Source organism: Maniola jurtina, chromosome 14, assembly GCF_905333055.1.
Source record: "Maniola jurtina chromosome 14, ilManJurt1.1, whole genome shotgun sequence".
Classification (NCBI taxonomy): Eukaryota; Metazoa; Arthropoda; class Insecta; order Lepidoptera; family Nymphalidae; genus Maniola; species Maniola jurtina.
In genome coordinates, this window is record NC_060042.1 from 6,478,860 (window position 1) to 6,492,520 (window position 13,661).

The window sequence follows — 13,661 nt, forward strand, 5'->3', positions numbered from 1 at the left end:
TCCAATATATCATTAAAAAGCATTCTAGCGTCCTAGCGGAGAATTAATGTGATGAGGTGTTAATGATATTCTACCGCAAATTATTATTAGCTTAAAACTTTTGTGTGGACGACACCAGAAGATTTCGTCTGTGGGCCTTTCATTCAGCGAGCGTATGAGGCCGAAGGGAGGAGGACGCAAGTCAGTAACATTCCAAGCAAAACGAAGGGCCAGCTCCCTTCGTTTCGCTAAGGATGTCACAAGCTTTCATTTGCAATAAGGTTGGTAAGCTTTAGGTAAGATAACTCAAAATTTAAAAAAACCACCGACACAAAAATCTCTATAAGAAAACTGGAAAAGAGCTGATACCTAACTTTCAAACGGCTGATCCGATTTTCTTCGATTATAGCTAATAACACTCGATTAAGATTAAAATCGGTTCATTCGTTTAGGAGCTAGGATGCCACAGATAGATACCTACACGTCAAAATTATAACACCCCTCTTTTTAGGTCGGGGGTTAAAAAGGTGACTGACTGATCTATCAACGCACAGCTCAAACTACTGGACAGATCTGGCTAAAAGGCATACAGATAGCTATTATGATGCAGACATCCTACTAAGAATTTTTGAAAATTCAACCCCTAAGGGGATAAAATAGGAGTTGGAAATTAGTGTAGTCCACGCGAACGAAGTCGCGGGCATAAACTAATAGATGCATAAAAGCACTGCATCACACTTGAAACAGGCTCAATGCTCAGTTTCACTGTCCTGCCTGAAAAATGTAGATACCTGTCTGAATAATGCCTACCCTGCCTTCAAAGTTCAAACCCTGTGTATACTACTAGTAGTTACTGAAATAAGCAGGTGTGGTAGACCAACTGAGTTGCACCTTATGGGTTCCTTTACCATTTTGTTATGAAACGCTAAGCTCCACAACTAATACTTGCCTCAACATTCACTAAATTCAGTCGTCATATAGATTCAAAGAGATGAAAAATGTTTATGAAAATGAAAGATTTTTTGTTTTACCGTCGATAGTAATATTGACAATACAATTTAAATAAAAACATTCAATAACAAGTTTTAATACATTTATTAATTATAGTTAGTTAATGAGGAACTTTCCAGGTTGTGGTCCTAAAATAGCCTTGCCTGGTTTTGATACTAGATTTACTTATTACACTTGTATTTAGGTTTTTGAAAATCCCATGGGAACTACTTTTTTGAAAAAACATTGCATCTATCCTTACTTCCTTGGAAGGGCACAAACACTGACATTATGAGGCTTTTAAGTATACACTGGAAAGTTCCTTATTATATTATGCTCCCTGAAATATATTGATAAGTAATATTATAAAGGATACATTAAATTATATTTCAAATAATTATAACATTATTTATGAGCTAGCAACTTGCTTCAATGGACCTTCCAAGTATTGGGCGATTGCACTTATTTTTTCTTTGAGTATTCCAAAACCAACAGTTTCTTTTGCATATAAACATAAAAGCAAATTAGCTACTTGGGTAATTGCTATTTTACCATTTAAACAATCTACTAATATTAAGTGCAATTTATCTTCCTTGAAAACATTTCTGCCATGCTTCTCATATGCAGACCAAACGTTACTTGCAATAGCTGCAGTGACTCTTGCATCTTTATCGTTGTATCCAGAATACGCCAAAAGCGCTCCTTGATGATTAAGTAATCTGTAAATTAAATTAATATTTAGGTATTTTATAATAAAATCGCTCATAAACTAAAACTTGATGTGATGGCACTCAACACCTATAAGTTCATAATTTATTACAATGTATTTTCAACACCACCAGTATTTGCTTGGCTTAAGACTTGCGTTAAAGCTTTTGGTTTTAACATTTTGCTTCTAAAAGTAATTTTGTTGCTTCTTCATTCAACACCCAAATAAATAGATAGTAATATCTACTGTACAAAACAATTTAAAAAATGCGTATCAACCAAAATCAAAATGATAACATCAAAGAGTATGTAAATTGTAATCACAACATGACAACTAGAAATGTCAAACCAAAAATGATGATACCAGCATACAAAAATAGTGTTGGCCTCATGGTTCTGGTTTAGGTTAAAATCGTTAGGTAATAAAATAATATTTCGTACAAAACGACTAAAATAAACATATGAAATGTGTAATTACGAGATTAAAAAGTAGCACTAAATCATATTATTCGAAAGCCATAAAGAACAATCAGTAACAAGAAATAAAAAATATTTCACCTAAGGAATTTTTCAATACGTATGTAAAACTATTCAGAATCAAGCCATACTTATTTCATTTGAATTCGAATTATTTTCAACACATTTTGCTGTCTCACACATTTGTTAAGAATTCCTCATCGGGTGACAAAAGGGCTGGCTCATTTTAGCGGAACGGATCAGTCTGGCTGTCCAGCGCGGAAATGCAGCCAGTATTCTTGGCACCATTCCACATGGGCATGATTTGTAAAGTAAGGCAATAGCTTTAAATTGTTTTGTAATATTTTCAAAAGAATTCCTACAAATATTTAACGGTAAGTATCGATTGCAACACATCACTATTAAGTAGTAAGCACCATAGACCATCGATATATGCCATAGACTTGCTCAAGGCATTTTGAAACTACATTTTTTATATTTCAGGCCCCGGGTTCTTTTTCCGTCTGAAATGCACTCATTATTCTAAAATCTGATTTTTGTGACCATTTGTGAGCCATATAAAAATTTCAACTTTATCTAATATAGGTATTATGGTTCACGAGATACCTACATACAGCCCGCTGATGGATGGGCATGGTAGCGTAGGCTTGATAATCGGGTCTCGTTTGCATTCTTTGGGAACGGAACCCTAAAAAACTTAAATCCATATCCACGACTGGTTTTCCTCACGAAAAAAAGGTTACTGGTAAATCCATGTGAACGACGTAACTGGTATTATCTAGCATTTAAAAAAATAAATTTTTAAAGCAACTAGCATAAAGGATTTTTTGGTTTTAAATAAATATTCCCCTTTTAATGATTAGTTTAATGTAATAAAGTTATAATAACAATCTATACTATTCAACGCATTTTCTTTTGTTTCACAAGATAATTTCTGAATGCAATTTGTTTGTCTTTAAAAGACCTCTTAATTTTGCCTCTTGCTTTGTGCTTCACCATTTGATAAGACTTGGTCTTCCTTTTTTCTCTATTAGTTTTTGAACAGTTTGCATTCTTTCTACGATCTTTGTAACCATATTTGTCTCTCTCTTCTCTTCCTTTGAGTACTGTTTCAAGCCTAGCATTTTTGTCATGCTTTCTTTTCTTGTGAATATTTTCAATTGCAGATAGCTGCACCAACTCGGTAGATTCATCTTCTTCCTCTACTACACTTCTGTTGCGCTTGACACCTGTCACAGACTTTTTTATTTGGGCTGCTTCAATGCGTTTGAAGTCTTCATCTGTAAATATTTTATCCATGGCTATCTCTCGAGCTACTTTAATTTTTTCTTCCACATTTTGAGATTTCTTGGGTTTAAGTGATTTTCTAAGTTTATCACTGTCCTTTGCGTTAGAGCTAGCTTCTTTGGAACCATCAGCTGCATCAAAGTCTTGTTCATTTTTTGCCTCTTCTTTATCCCCATCACTAGCACCTCCATCCGGTCGATCCTCTTCACAAGCATCGTCATCTTCCTCATCATCTTCATTTTCACTATCAGTTGAAATATTAATTTCTGAATCAGATGACCCTACATCAATCCATTCATCATCAGAATCATCAGCCTTATTTTTACTTTTCTTATTAATTTTTTTAGAGCTTTTATCCTTCATTTCTTCTTTTTCTAAAAGCACTTCAGAGCCTGGTACATAATCTTTGGTGTCTACTTCACCATATTTCTTTGTTTTAAGTTCTATTGATGCTTCTGACGGCCGTCCACGATCCTTTTTGTGTAAAAGACTAGGCATTGATTGTCTATACAACTGAATAAGAGACTTTGCAGCCATCATTACAGATTTTTCCTTATATGATTTGTATTGAACTAAATCTCTTAACAAGTCTTCATCAATAGCCAAGGGGCATCGTGCACAGATTTCTCTGATTGCATTTAAACCTACTGCCATAACATCTGTAGAATTTCTTTCTGTGATAAAATTATTAGCAATAGCTTTCATTACTGGTTCAATAACTTCAGGGGGGACTAACTCGTGTGCTGCTTGAGCTGCAAATTGTAATATACGAGTTACTTCCCTTTGATGTGGCATTATCAAGCGGGCTATAAAAGGATAGAAGTTAAATAGAAACAGATTATGTAGACCAATTAATCTTGACACCACATCTAAAGTCATCAACTTAACTTCAAATCTCTCATTAGAAGATTCCATTTGTTTAAATAACTTTTCAGCAAACCCTTGTGGGTTATTGATTAGATGTAGTGCAGAGAAATTAAATATAGGTGCTTTCTGCTTTTTCTTTTTCATTTTCTTGGCAATTTTCTTGACTTTTTCAACCATTTTATCCCTTTTTCTAGTTTTCTTATTAAACTTATTTGCAATCATAGTATCTTTAGGATCAACTTCATCATCACTATCAGAATCAGGCTTTTCTTCTTCTTCTCTGCTCAAGAAAAATTTCAAAGAAGCAACCATAACTTTGGTCACTTTGGAGAAACATCCTACATCAGCAATAATGTTAACAGTTTTATGATCGTTCCATATATTCTTGTGATAAAGTTCAATCAAAATATCCACAGCCAGTTTTGCAGTTTTTGTGTCTGAGTCACGTAACATTGAATAAATAAAGTTCTGAAGAGTGGAATTCAGTTTCATATCCTTGTGTTTCATATTCATGCACTTAATGTCACTTATAATGTGTGTCTTGAGATACTCCCTGAGATGTTTGTCTTGACATTTTATCAAAGAGAAAAATAACTCAAGCAAGTCAAAAGATGTGATAAAATTTTTATTTCTAAGCAATATCAAACACTTGCACAGAGCCAGTCTCATTTCACTCTGCATTGTAGTATTATGCGTTTTTAGAATATCCACTATCTTTTGAGGGAAATGTTTCATATCGTTCTGGTAGCATTGTGTAACTTGTGCCAAAAACATTGCTTGCTCATCCAGCTTTTTGTTATACTCAGTGGGGTTTAAATTAAATATTTCCAGCGTCGTTTCAAAATGCGCAAGTTGTTGGCGAAACTCATCTTTATAAGAGTCACGATCCCTTTTTATTAAATTCTGGAGCTGGGTTAGATTGTTGGGTAATTGATTATTATGTCGCACCATTTTTATTATTGTTAAAATATAAAATCATTACACGTGTTTGCTAAACTCCTATGAATATTGCAATTGCGATACTTTTCCATGCGATTTGGGTTAAAAATTAATTTAAATAACCTCAAAAGTCAAAATCCAAATAATGACATTGACATTTGAGTATGACCACAGATTAATAGAGGAAGAGGATACTATTACGAGTATGACCTTTTTACAGTTTGCGTCGACCATGCGTCGACAGAGAGTCTGTGATCATCTTTTTTAAACTGGCTTTAAGGCTCTGGGTTCCAGCTGTTTCTGAGCTCAACGAGGATACTGTACAAGTCGTCACAAGTAAAAATTGTGATGAGTTGGCCGACGCTACGATGACGACGAATGGAAGTCATGGAATAAAATAAAAATCAATTAATTACCTCCCAAAGCTATTTTTTAAATAATTGTTTATGAAAGATGAACTCGCGTTTCTGAGTACGTATCTACTATCTACCCACGGGGACTAACGGGCTCACCGCATAGATACCCTATCCGCGGAATGAAGTTACAGAAGATTAAGTACCAGAGAGAGCTTACTAACTCCATTCAAAGCACTAAGTAATTGCCGCGTTTTAGTTTTTCACATAGTAGGTACCTATTAATCGACATTTAAAATAGTGTTATGTTATAAAGGAGAAGGTAAATTAAAAACAAAACGATGAACTATGGGCTGTATATTTTTTTCGTGATTTTCATTTCAAATAACTTCTTCTATACTTTGTTCAGGCGACTCTGACGACGCATGATCTTCTTTAGGTGGTTGCTGCAAAACTTTCAGCCGCATTTCTAACTCTGAAATTAAATTAATTCACATTAAATATAGATAGGTGTATCACTAGGACTGTTAGTCGTGTTAGGTTACAAATTGCGAAAAACCAAATTAAATTTGAATTTAGCGGGCAGGCCCGTCGCTTCCACCTTAACATAAAAGTCATACTTTCCCTTTCCGGGTGTTCTGTGGAATATTGTATAAGTAGTTTAAGCACTTTTTCTTCTGTTATCAACCCAGGCCTCCCGCTTACTGCATGAATAAGTTGTTGACCACTTGTGATTCCTGGAATGGTAGAATAGAATACATTTTTATTCAAGTAAACTTTTACAAGTGCTTTTGAATCGTCAAAATAATTTACCACTGGTTCGAAATACCGCTCCTACCGAGAAGAACCAGCGGTAATAATGGTAGAGCATAAAAAAAATACATATATAGAAATTCTCTTAATTTTCGATGCCAATGATTTTTCAAAAGAACTCATTCCCACACGCACGCATGCTCGCTTTACAGTAGGAAAATGAAGGACAACAATTAATTACATTACTATATGAAGCCTGTGGATTCGTCTGTGTGGATTTCAATTTTTAAAATCCCTAGGGTACTCTGAGTTTATAATATACCGGGATAAACAGAAAGACGTTCGCAACACGCTCACGGTACGTCAGGGTAAGTACTACAATACTGGTTCGATAAAAAAATCGGTGTAAAGCTGTTTTTAACAAAACAGTCGGTTAGAAACGTTACTAACCACCTTCTCATCCGTACATGAATGCAAACTTTGACTTAAATAAAATAATATAAAATAATTAAAGTTATATTAGAACCTGTATTAATTTCTCCATTTTGCAACACTTTCTTCACATCAAGGAACCGTTTGATAAACGTACTCTGTTCCTGAAGTGCGATCGTCTGTGCACCTGTAAAATAGCACATTTGAAGCGACAAAGCATAGAAAACGTGTTTCTAACAATGATAATTATCATTCGAATAGGGTGAACCCTAAGTAGTAAGTATGTGCTTCTTAGTAGGTAAGAATTTAAAGAATGTATTAATGTTTTTACTCATTTCAGCATCTGATGACTTTGCGATGCATCGTGTTGCTTCCTTCAGAGCTTCCAAAGCTTTTTCGTAGTTCTGAAAAAAAATAAAAATAGTATTTCATTCTTCTTTTTTTCATGTTTGTTAATGTCAGAAACAGATTTTAATTGGAATGTAATCATTCAATAAAATATTCCGTAACTGTGTAGAAGTGCAGCACGTATTGCGCCAGGTCAGGACGAGAGTGCAACGTCACGCACCGCCACACGTATTTAGTCGGTCGCCATTATACCAAGCTAAAAGGTGAAAAGCTCGTGCATACCGGACGGCAAAGCGTCAGGTGTGGTAAGTGGGCCTGTGGGCGTGTAAGAGCACAATTAGAAGAACAATCACCTCATAATCATCGATTTCCATTTTGGCGCGCTCGGCATGGAATGCGGCTAGCTTCCCGTAGGCCTTGGCCCTGGTGTAGAAGTGCAGCACGTGCCGCGCCAGGTCGGGACGGTCGCGCCACGCCGCGCGGCGCCGCAGGTAGTCGGCCGCCATGAGCTGCGTGGCGCGGTCGCGGCTGGCGGCCGCGAACGTCGCGATGCGGTCCGCGTCGCCCGAGCGCATCAGCCAGCGCAGTGCACCCGCCTGCAAACAACTTTGCTGCTATAGTTTAGGATTCAAAAATTAAAAAAAAACCCCAACTTCAACAACCACAAGGAGTAAAAAATAATTTAATTTATGACCGAATTTCTATTATGTATAGAAGAGTTCATTTTTTGGAGCTGGTGCCAATGTGCCGCACGAACCTGAACCGTCTACTCTTTTCATATTGTTTGACTCCACACTGGCACGGCATTGCCAAGCTCATCAAAAAAGAGCAGGTTCTCTAACCTCCGCCTTTTTTGAAGTCAGTTAAAAAGAAAATAATACGGAACACTTGTACTACAATTACTTTGTTGCCCGTCAATAACAGTTCGTAGATAATCCATTACTAGCCAGTATAATTAGTACGAGAATTTATTGCACAGTCCGAAAAATACCTTGTCCCCAATGTGTGCCAGTCGCTTGGCCGCCTGGTGGTACAGGCCGCGCGCGCCCAGCACGTCGGCCAGGCGCCGCAGAAGCGCGTCCCGGCCCGCTGCGCCCACCGGCGCGGCCAGCCTCTCGCTCAGCTCCTCCGACAGTGGCGTCGAGGACTGCTCCACTATATCTAACGCTTCTTCATACTATATGAAAAAAGTTTTGATTAGACAAGAACCCCAACCCCAATATGAAGACGATAATATGAAGCTTCGCTTCAAAAAACAGATTGTGGCTGATGAAAGGTGCTTTTGGTCTGTTGTAATAGGCCAATCTGACATAGGTATACCTAATGAATGCGCAAAAAACAAAGGACTCGCCATATTTGCTCTATTTGTCAACTGTCTTGTCAAAAGTACGGTTTAGTTTATGAATAATGTATGTTATATGTTTGATATGATAGTTGACACATAGTTAGGGCAAATATCGCGAGTCCTTTCTCGATATTTACGCTTTGTGCGGGTGTCTATGTAAAGGTACTTACAAATACTAATGAATCAAAATAAAAGATCCGTTTACATTGCCCGCTGTAGCCAGTAAAGCGGCCGCGTGAGAATGATGGTCCGCTTGTCGCAAATGTTCTGCAAGAGTGCGAGCCAATTCGGGATCGACTTTGTCTCCAAGCGACTCAACAGCAGTCACCATTGCATTTGTATCACCACAGCTGAGCGCTAACTTCAACGCCATGTGAGCCTTTCCTAAAAATGGTATGTTTATAGTGTTTGAATTAGAGTCCCCGGCCCCCGCGCAATAGGCAGCATGGCTGCGGCAGCCATTTCCAATCCAACGTTGATACTAGGATGCGAATAGCATAATTATTCAACTTTTTTTTTAAATTTTAAATTTTTTTATTGTCAAATAATATAATAATATCACCTGCTTTTTGATACAGAGCTATGGCATGCTCATTTTGGCCAGCGTTTTCGAGGATAGAAGCAGCATAGAGCGCGTGTTTGGCGGAGGAACTGCCCGCGCGCCACACGAGGTTCCATGCGCCGGCCTCTGCAGCTACTCGTACAGCAGATGAAATGGCGCCGCACTTTATATATAGCTGTAATAATATAAACATTTTCTTATCCTTTGTCAAACATATTCAAAAGATAGATAAGAAAAAAGCTAATATTAAAAAGTAGTAATGTCTTCCCCACCGAACTTGGGCGGCCAATCTCCATAGGGATTAGTCATCTGCGCGAGAGATATTATAGTGCACAAGTGTGTGTGCAAACACAAGGCACACTTACTATTCCTATTATGTACTAGCATAGTCCAGTGGGATGGCAATCCGACACGACCGGAGAGATCATGCAGGGAAACCACGGTTTTACGTGTTCTCCGAGGCACCGGGGTTAAACACTGCCAACTTCCTAATTCCAGGCTGTTACTAATAATATCTTGGGAGAAAACCCAATAACTACCCAGCTATTTTTGGACGTCATCATCTGCTGTCATAAAAAAGATGTAAGACTGTAGGTAATGAACGAATGAAATTATTGGCAGATCTCAGAAGAGAAAAGGGATAGAACTTTAGTAAAATTTTCTTGGGGCTTCATACCTTTACAGCACTTTCTGTTTCGTTGGCATTCATTTCCAAGTAACGCGCCATTTGATATAAGGATGACGAATTTTTCAGACACAATTTTTCTGCCTCATCTATTCTATCCATATGACAGAGCAATCGAGTTTGTTCCCCGAAATCATTTGCCCTTGTGTAAGCTTCTAATGCTCCATCGAGATCACCAATACTTTCAAGATAGTGTCCCCACCACATTATTAAGTTGCTATCATTCGATGTTATAACATACTGAGCCAGAACAGCAGCCTGGCCTTGAGCTATGAGCATTCGAGGCACGTGAGGCACTAGCGTCCCCGCACTTTCGAATAACTTCAATGACGCTGCAGTTTCACCGTTCGCCCATAGCACTTTTGCAAGTTTATGTTGGGCGCTTTTTACCAGAAGCATGTTTTCACCTTCCTTTTCTCCATTTATAATTTCATTTAATCCTCCGTCTTTTGCTGACATCAGACGTGTAATCAGATCCGGTCTCTGAGCTTCTCGAAACAATTTCTCTGCTTCTGCAATCATGCCCAAATTAACCGCCAAGACTCCAACTTTAGATGTATCGTCCATATTGTCCTCACTTAAGACTTTGCGCATCATTAGAGCTCCCTTTATATTTCCCATTTTACCCAAACAAATAGCTCCGATATCGGCTCGTTTTAAAGATACACATACTTTAGCCAAGCTATCCCACACTACAGAGTTTTTGCTTCCCGTGATATTAGAACCCATTACGACAGCTTTTTCTAAATGCCCTGTGGTCATGTAGTAAATGAAATTCAGCACTTGTTTCAATTTGGCTTGTTCATAATCATTGGTGTCTTCAAACTCATTCATTAATATTCTTTTAATATTTTGTTGCGTTAAAATTATAACATAAGGTGAAGACAGAGTACATAATATAAAATCAGATAAAAAGTAATCCTCTGACACGAGACACCAATTTTTGTATTCATATAGCTTACTTTCGTGGCAAAAAAATAAATGAATGTGATCAAATTCGGCAGAACGCATATGGACGCCAACAAGTCGGGGGTCATTACTATCCCATAATATTGCAATAGGCACGCTGTGATATGGAGCCGAGTTCACATTTGACAGAAGGGTACTATCGATCACGTCATTCGCTACATCCCATAAGTATATTCTGGGATCTGGAGCTAATCCTGCATTTGCAATACTCAAACAAATATAAAGACCAGAAGCATTGACTGAGGATCTCATGATTTCACCAAAATCTTCAATCATCTGATAACAGTTTTTGGAGGGGAATGGCATCCTTAAACCCTTTTTAGTGATTTCTGCCAATTTTATTGTACCATCAATGGTTGCAATAACTATGAATCTATTTGTACATGTTATAGCAATTGGTTCACCTTCTCCTTCAGCACTGGGTAAAATTCCAATTTTATTACCAGCTATGTTAAAACATTCAATATGAGGACTTACAATACCAACAATCAAATCATTATACAATATAAGGACATCTGTTTTCCATGCAAATGTGCGAATGAGGGAGAATTTGATTTCATTATCTTTATTGCGCATCCAAACCTGTAAAAAGGATAAAATTGTGTGTTACAAGTTAGAAAGTATGTTATAAAAAAAAAAAAAAATTAAACAAAAAATATTTGACTTTACTTACTTGTACATCTTTACCATCACCTAAAACTACATAATTATCTCTAAAAGCAAATGCCTTTATGGTAATTGATGTATTTATACTTGATGAAACATTCGCTTTTCCTGTAATAGCAATTTCTTGAGCAGATTTTTGTACCATCCAAATACTATTGGAATAGCCCCAACAAACATTTTGTTCTCTGAGTATGAACGCATTTGTAATACAATTAACATGTAATAATGGGTTCATTAAGCCTTCTGAACCCCAGGTTACTTCTTTCACAGTACCTTTGACAGAGGTACTGCTGATTAACTTCCACTTACTCCTATGGTCCCTTCTCCACAGGTGTAAATTTCCTTGTGAAGTACCACAGCATAGAGTATCACTTAAATTGCAATAACTTATACTTGTGAATACATCCCCTGGGACAGTTTCATCATCTTCATTGGGTAAAACGTCATTGTCTCCAGTTTCACTATCCCAAATCCTAATTAAATTATCTCCTGTTATAACAGCTACACAGAAGTTTCCCGCTAGCACTATGGATTGACCATTCCTTGCTGTCATTCGAACATGAGTATCTGTGATTAATGACCCATCACTTGATATTGCAAATCTTGATAGGCTAAGAGCACCACCTGTTTCCCAAGCGACAAGGAGATATACAGTGCTTAGAATATCCATGAATACTATGATGCCTGGGGCATTTAACACTTCTGAACAGGCTCCAGCATGGTCTATGTATAATATAACTCCATTATCTTGAGCTGCATAACAAGCATGGTTGTCAGGCTGAAGGCCCTCCCTCAGCTTGGCTGTAGTACGAGGCCGCCAAGCAGCCAAAGCATCCAGGGCATTTTCATCACCTGCAACTGCCGCCCGAGCCAATCCTCTGATGGAGGACTCTGATGTGGGATGAGGAGCACAGAATTTTACATGAGTGATGACATCACCTAATTGATGGTGGAAAGCTGTCAAAGGAGCCCCAGAACTTGCTTGCCATCCTGACAGGGAGCCAGCAGCGTCTGAAGCCAACAGTCTACCACCTCCAGGACTGAAAGTGACAGTTGTTAAGGCAGAATTGTGTGGCGCCTCCAACCTGGCCCATGAGTATTCCAGCCAAATGTATAATTCACCTCCATCCCAACCCACCACTAACAATTTTCTTATTGGGTGCCAGGCTAATGCTGTTACTTGATTTGATAGCAGCACCGGCCAGTCACAACCCTCTAAGGCATGACCCTGTAACAAAGGTTATAATATGATATGATAACTATTACATTATACCTATCCAAGTTGAAAGCGAGAAAGCATTTTGGGCAAGCAAGCTAACGACTGATAGAAGGAGTTATGCTTGTTGTGTGTGCAAGTTAGCTAACAATATTATTCGTGGTATTCCACATTTATACATACAGTTTCTTCAAAAATGGTTACAAATCCACCTTTTTCCTGGTTATATGAGCCAACAGCTAAAAATGGTAATGCAGGATGCCAAGAACTTAATGTGGTAACGACATTATTATCAATAAAATTAAGTTTTGTGTCCGTATAGAGAGTCATTTTATGGTAATTAATAATCTCTCTCCTTCCGAGACTTTTTGTTTTGTTTTCAATGTTTGTTTGTGGTTTGTTCAATCTTGGTTGGTTTCCATAGAAACCAGTGTTGCCGCTTGTAACCATTGATATCAAGACATGATGCCAGAACCACGAACGACAAGGATCTTTTGGCACTTGCATAACATTGACAGAGGAGCGTAAAGCTGCCGGCAAATAAAATCTCCTCAATTTTAGAGAATATGTTGAAAATGGTAAAATTGAAAACCGAGTACCTAAGTTTTATCCCTGTTTCCACAGCGAGAAAAAATAATATAAACCATTGATAGCATTTGCAACATGCTTGCAACCTATTATGTTTGTACATACTCGAATATTATATTAACGTAGTATTTAATATAGTTATAAGATGCAGTGCAGACACATTTATTAATGCTGTATTCTATTATTTAAAAAAAAAATTGGTTGTCTGTAAAGTCGGTTTACTGACGATAGTTGAACGTGACAACAAAGGCCGATTGTGCTTCTTTGTCGCTCGTTCCGCGCTCTCGCTTGCACTTCAAGCCTTACATGGAACGCCTCAGAGCGAGGTAACGCCGCATGAGTCATGTTTTTTCGTGCGTGCAGCCGGCTCTATCGAATTATAAGACGTTGTCACGTCAAAACCATTGAATTTCAGATTTTTTACTAATTAGCAACACCACATACCTACAAACGGACAGCGGCGTGAGAGTGAGACCACAGATCACTATATACCAGTC

General features: G+C 37.8%; 3 protein-coding genes across 4 annotated transcripts; all 3 read right to left on the reverse strand.

Annotated features, from left to right (window-relative positions):
• Positions 1-1,055: 1,055 nt before the first annotated feature.
• Positions 1,056-2,005, reverse strand: LOC123872189 (ragulator complex protein LAMTOR2 homolog). The gene is made up of 2 exons (XM_045916361.1): positions 1,790-2,005; positions 1,056-1,688 (listed from the first exon to the last, which is right to left on the reverse strand). The coding sequence occupies exons 1-2, from the start codon at positions 1,855-1,857 to the stop codon at positions 1,379-1,381; spliced, it is 378 nt and encodes a 125-aa protein (XP_045772317.1). The 5' UTR covers positions 1,858-2,005; the 3' UTR covers positions 1,056-1,378.
• A 993-nt stretch (positions 2,006-2,998) lies between these two features.
• Positions 2,999-5,393, reverse strand: LOC123871684 (protein SDA1 homolog). Its single transcript, XM_045915593.1, has one exon. The coding sequence runs from the start codon at positions 5,257-5,259 to the stop codon at positions 3,055-3,057; it is 2,205 nt and encodes a 734-aa protein (XP_045771549.1). The 5' UTR covers positions 5,260-5,393; the 3' UTR covers positions 2,999-3,054.
• A 549-nt stretch (positions 5,394-5,942) lies between these two features.
• On the reverse strand, positions 5,943-13,038 carry LOC123871532 (intraflagellar transport protein 140 homolog). 2 transcript variants are annotated; one of them, XM_045915383.1, is made up of 11 exons: positions 12,760-12,906; positions 11,368-12,588; positions 9,717-11,276; positions 9,041-9,215; positions 8,684-8,862; positions 8,125-8,310; positions 7,487-7,729; positions 7,117-7,189; positions 6,880-6,972; positions 6,221-6,337; positions 5,943-6,075 (listed from the first exon to the last, which is right to left on the reverse strand). In XM_045915383.1, the coding sequence occupies exons 1-11, from the start codon at positions 12,904-12,906 to the stop codon at positions 5,981-5,983; spliced, it is 4,089 nt and encodes a 1,362-aa protein (XP_045771339.1). In that variant the 3' UTR covers positions 5,943-5,980. The 2 variants fall into 2 exon arrangements, with proteins under 2 accessions (XP_045771339.1, XP_045771340.1); XM_045915384.1 differs by lacking the exons at positions 5,943-6,075; positions 6,221-6,337; positions 6,880-6,972; positions 7,117-7,189; positions 7,487-7,729 and having other exon boundaries at positions 8,169-8,310; positions 8,649-8,862; positions 12,760-13,038.
• Positions 13,039-13,661: the final 623 nt, after the last annotated feature.

Excerpts from the sequence above, each read along its gene's own strand:
- LOC123872189 (XM_045916361.1), bottom strand. The coding sequence starts at position 1,857 with ATGTTAAAACCAAAAGCTTTAACGCAAGTCTTAAGCCAAGCAAATACT. Across the intron at positions 1,689-1,789 it reads GGTGGTGTTGAAAATACATT|ATTACTTAATCATCAAGGAG; the intron begins GTAATAAATTAT and ends TTTAATTTACAG.
- LOC123871684 (XM_045915593.1), bottom strand. The coding sequence starts at position 5,259 with ATGGTGCGACATAATAATCAATTACCCAACAATCTAACCCAGCTCCAG.
- LOC123871532 (XM_045915383.1), bottom strand. The coding sequence starts at position 12,906 with ATGACTCTCTATACGGACACAAAACTTAATTTTATTGATAATAATGTC. Across the intron at positions 12,589-12,759 it reads TAACCATTTTTGAAGAAACT|GGTCATGCCTTAGAGGGTTG; the intron begins GTATGTATAAAT and ends CCTTTGTTACAG. Across the intron at positions 7,190-7,486 it reads TGGAAATCGATGATTATGAG|AACTACGAAAAAGCTTTGGA; the intron begins GTGATTGTTCTT and ends ATTTTTTTTCAG.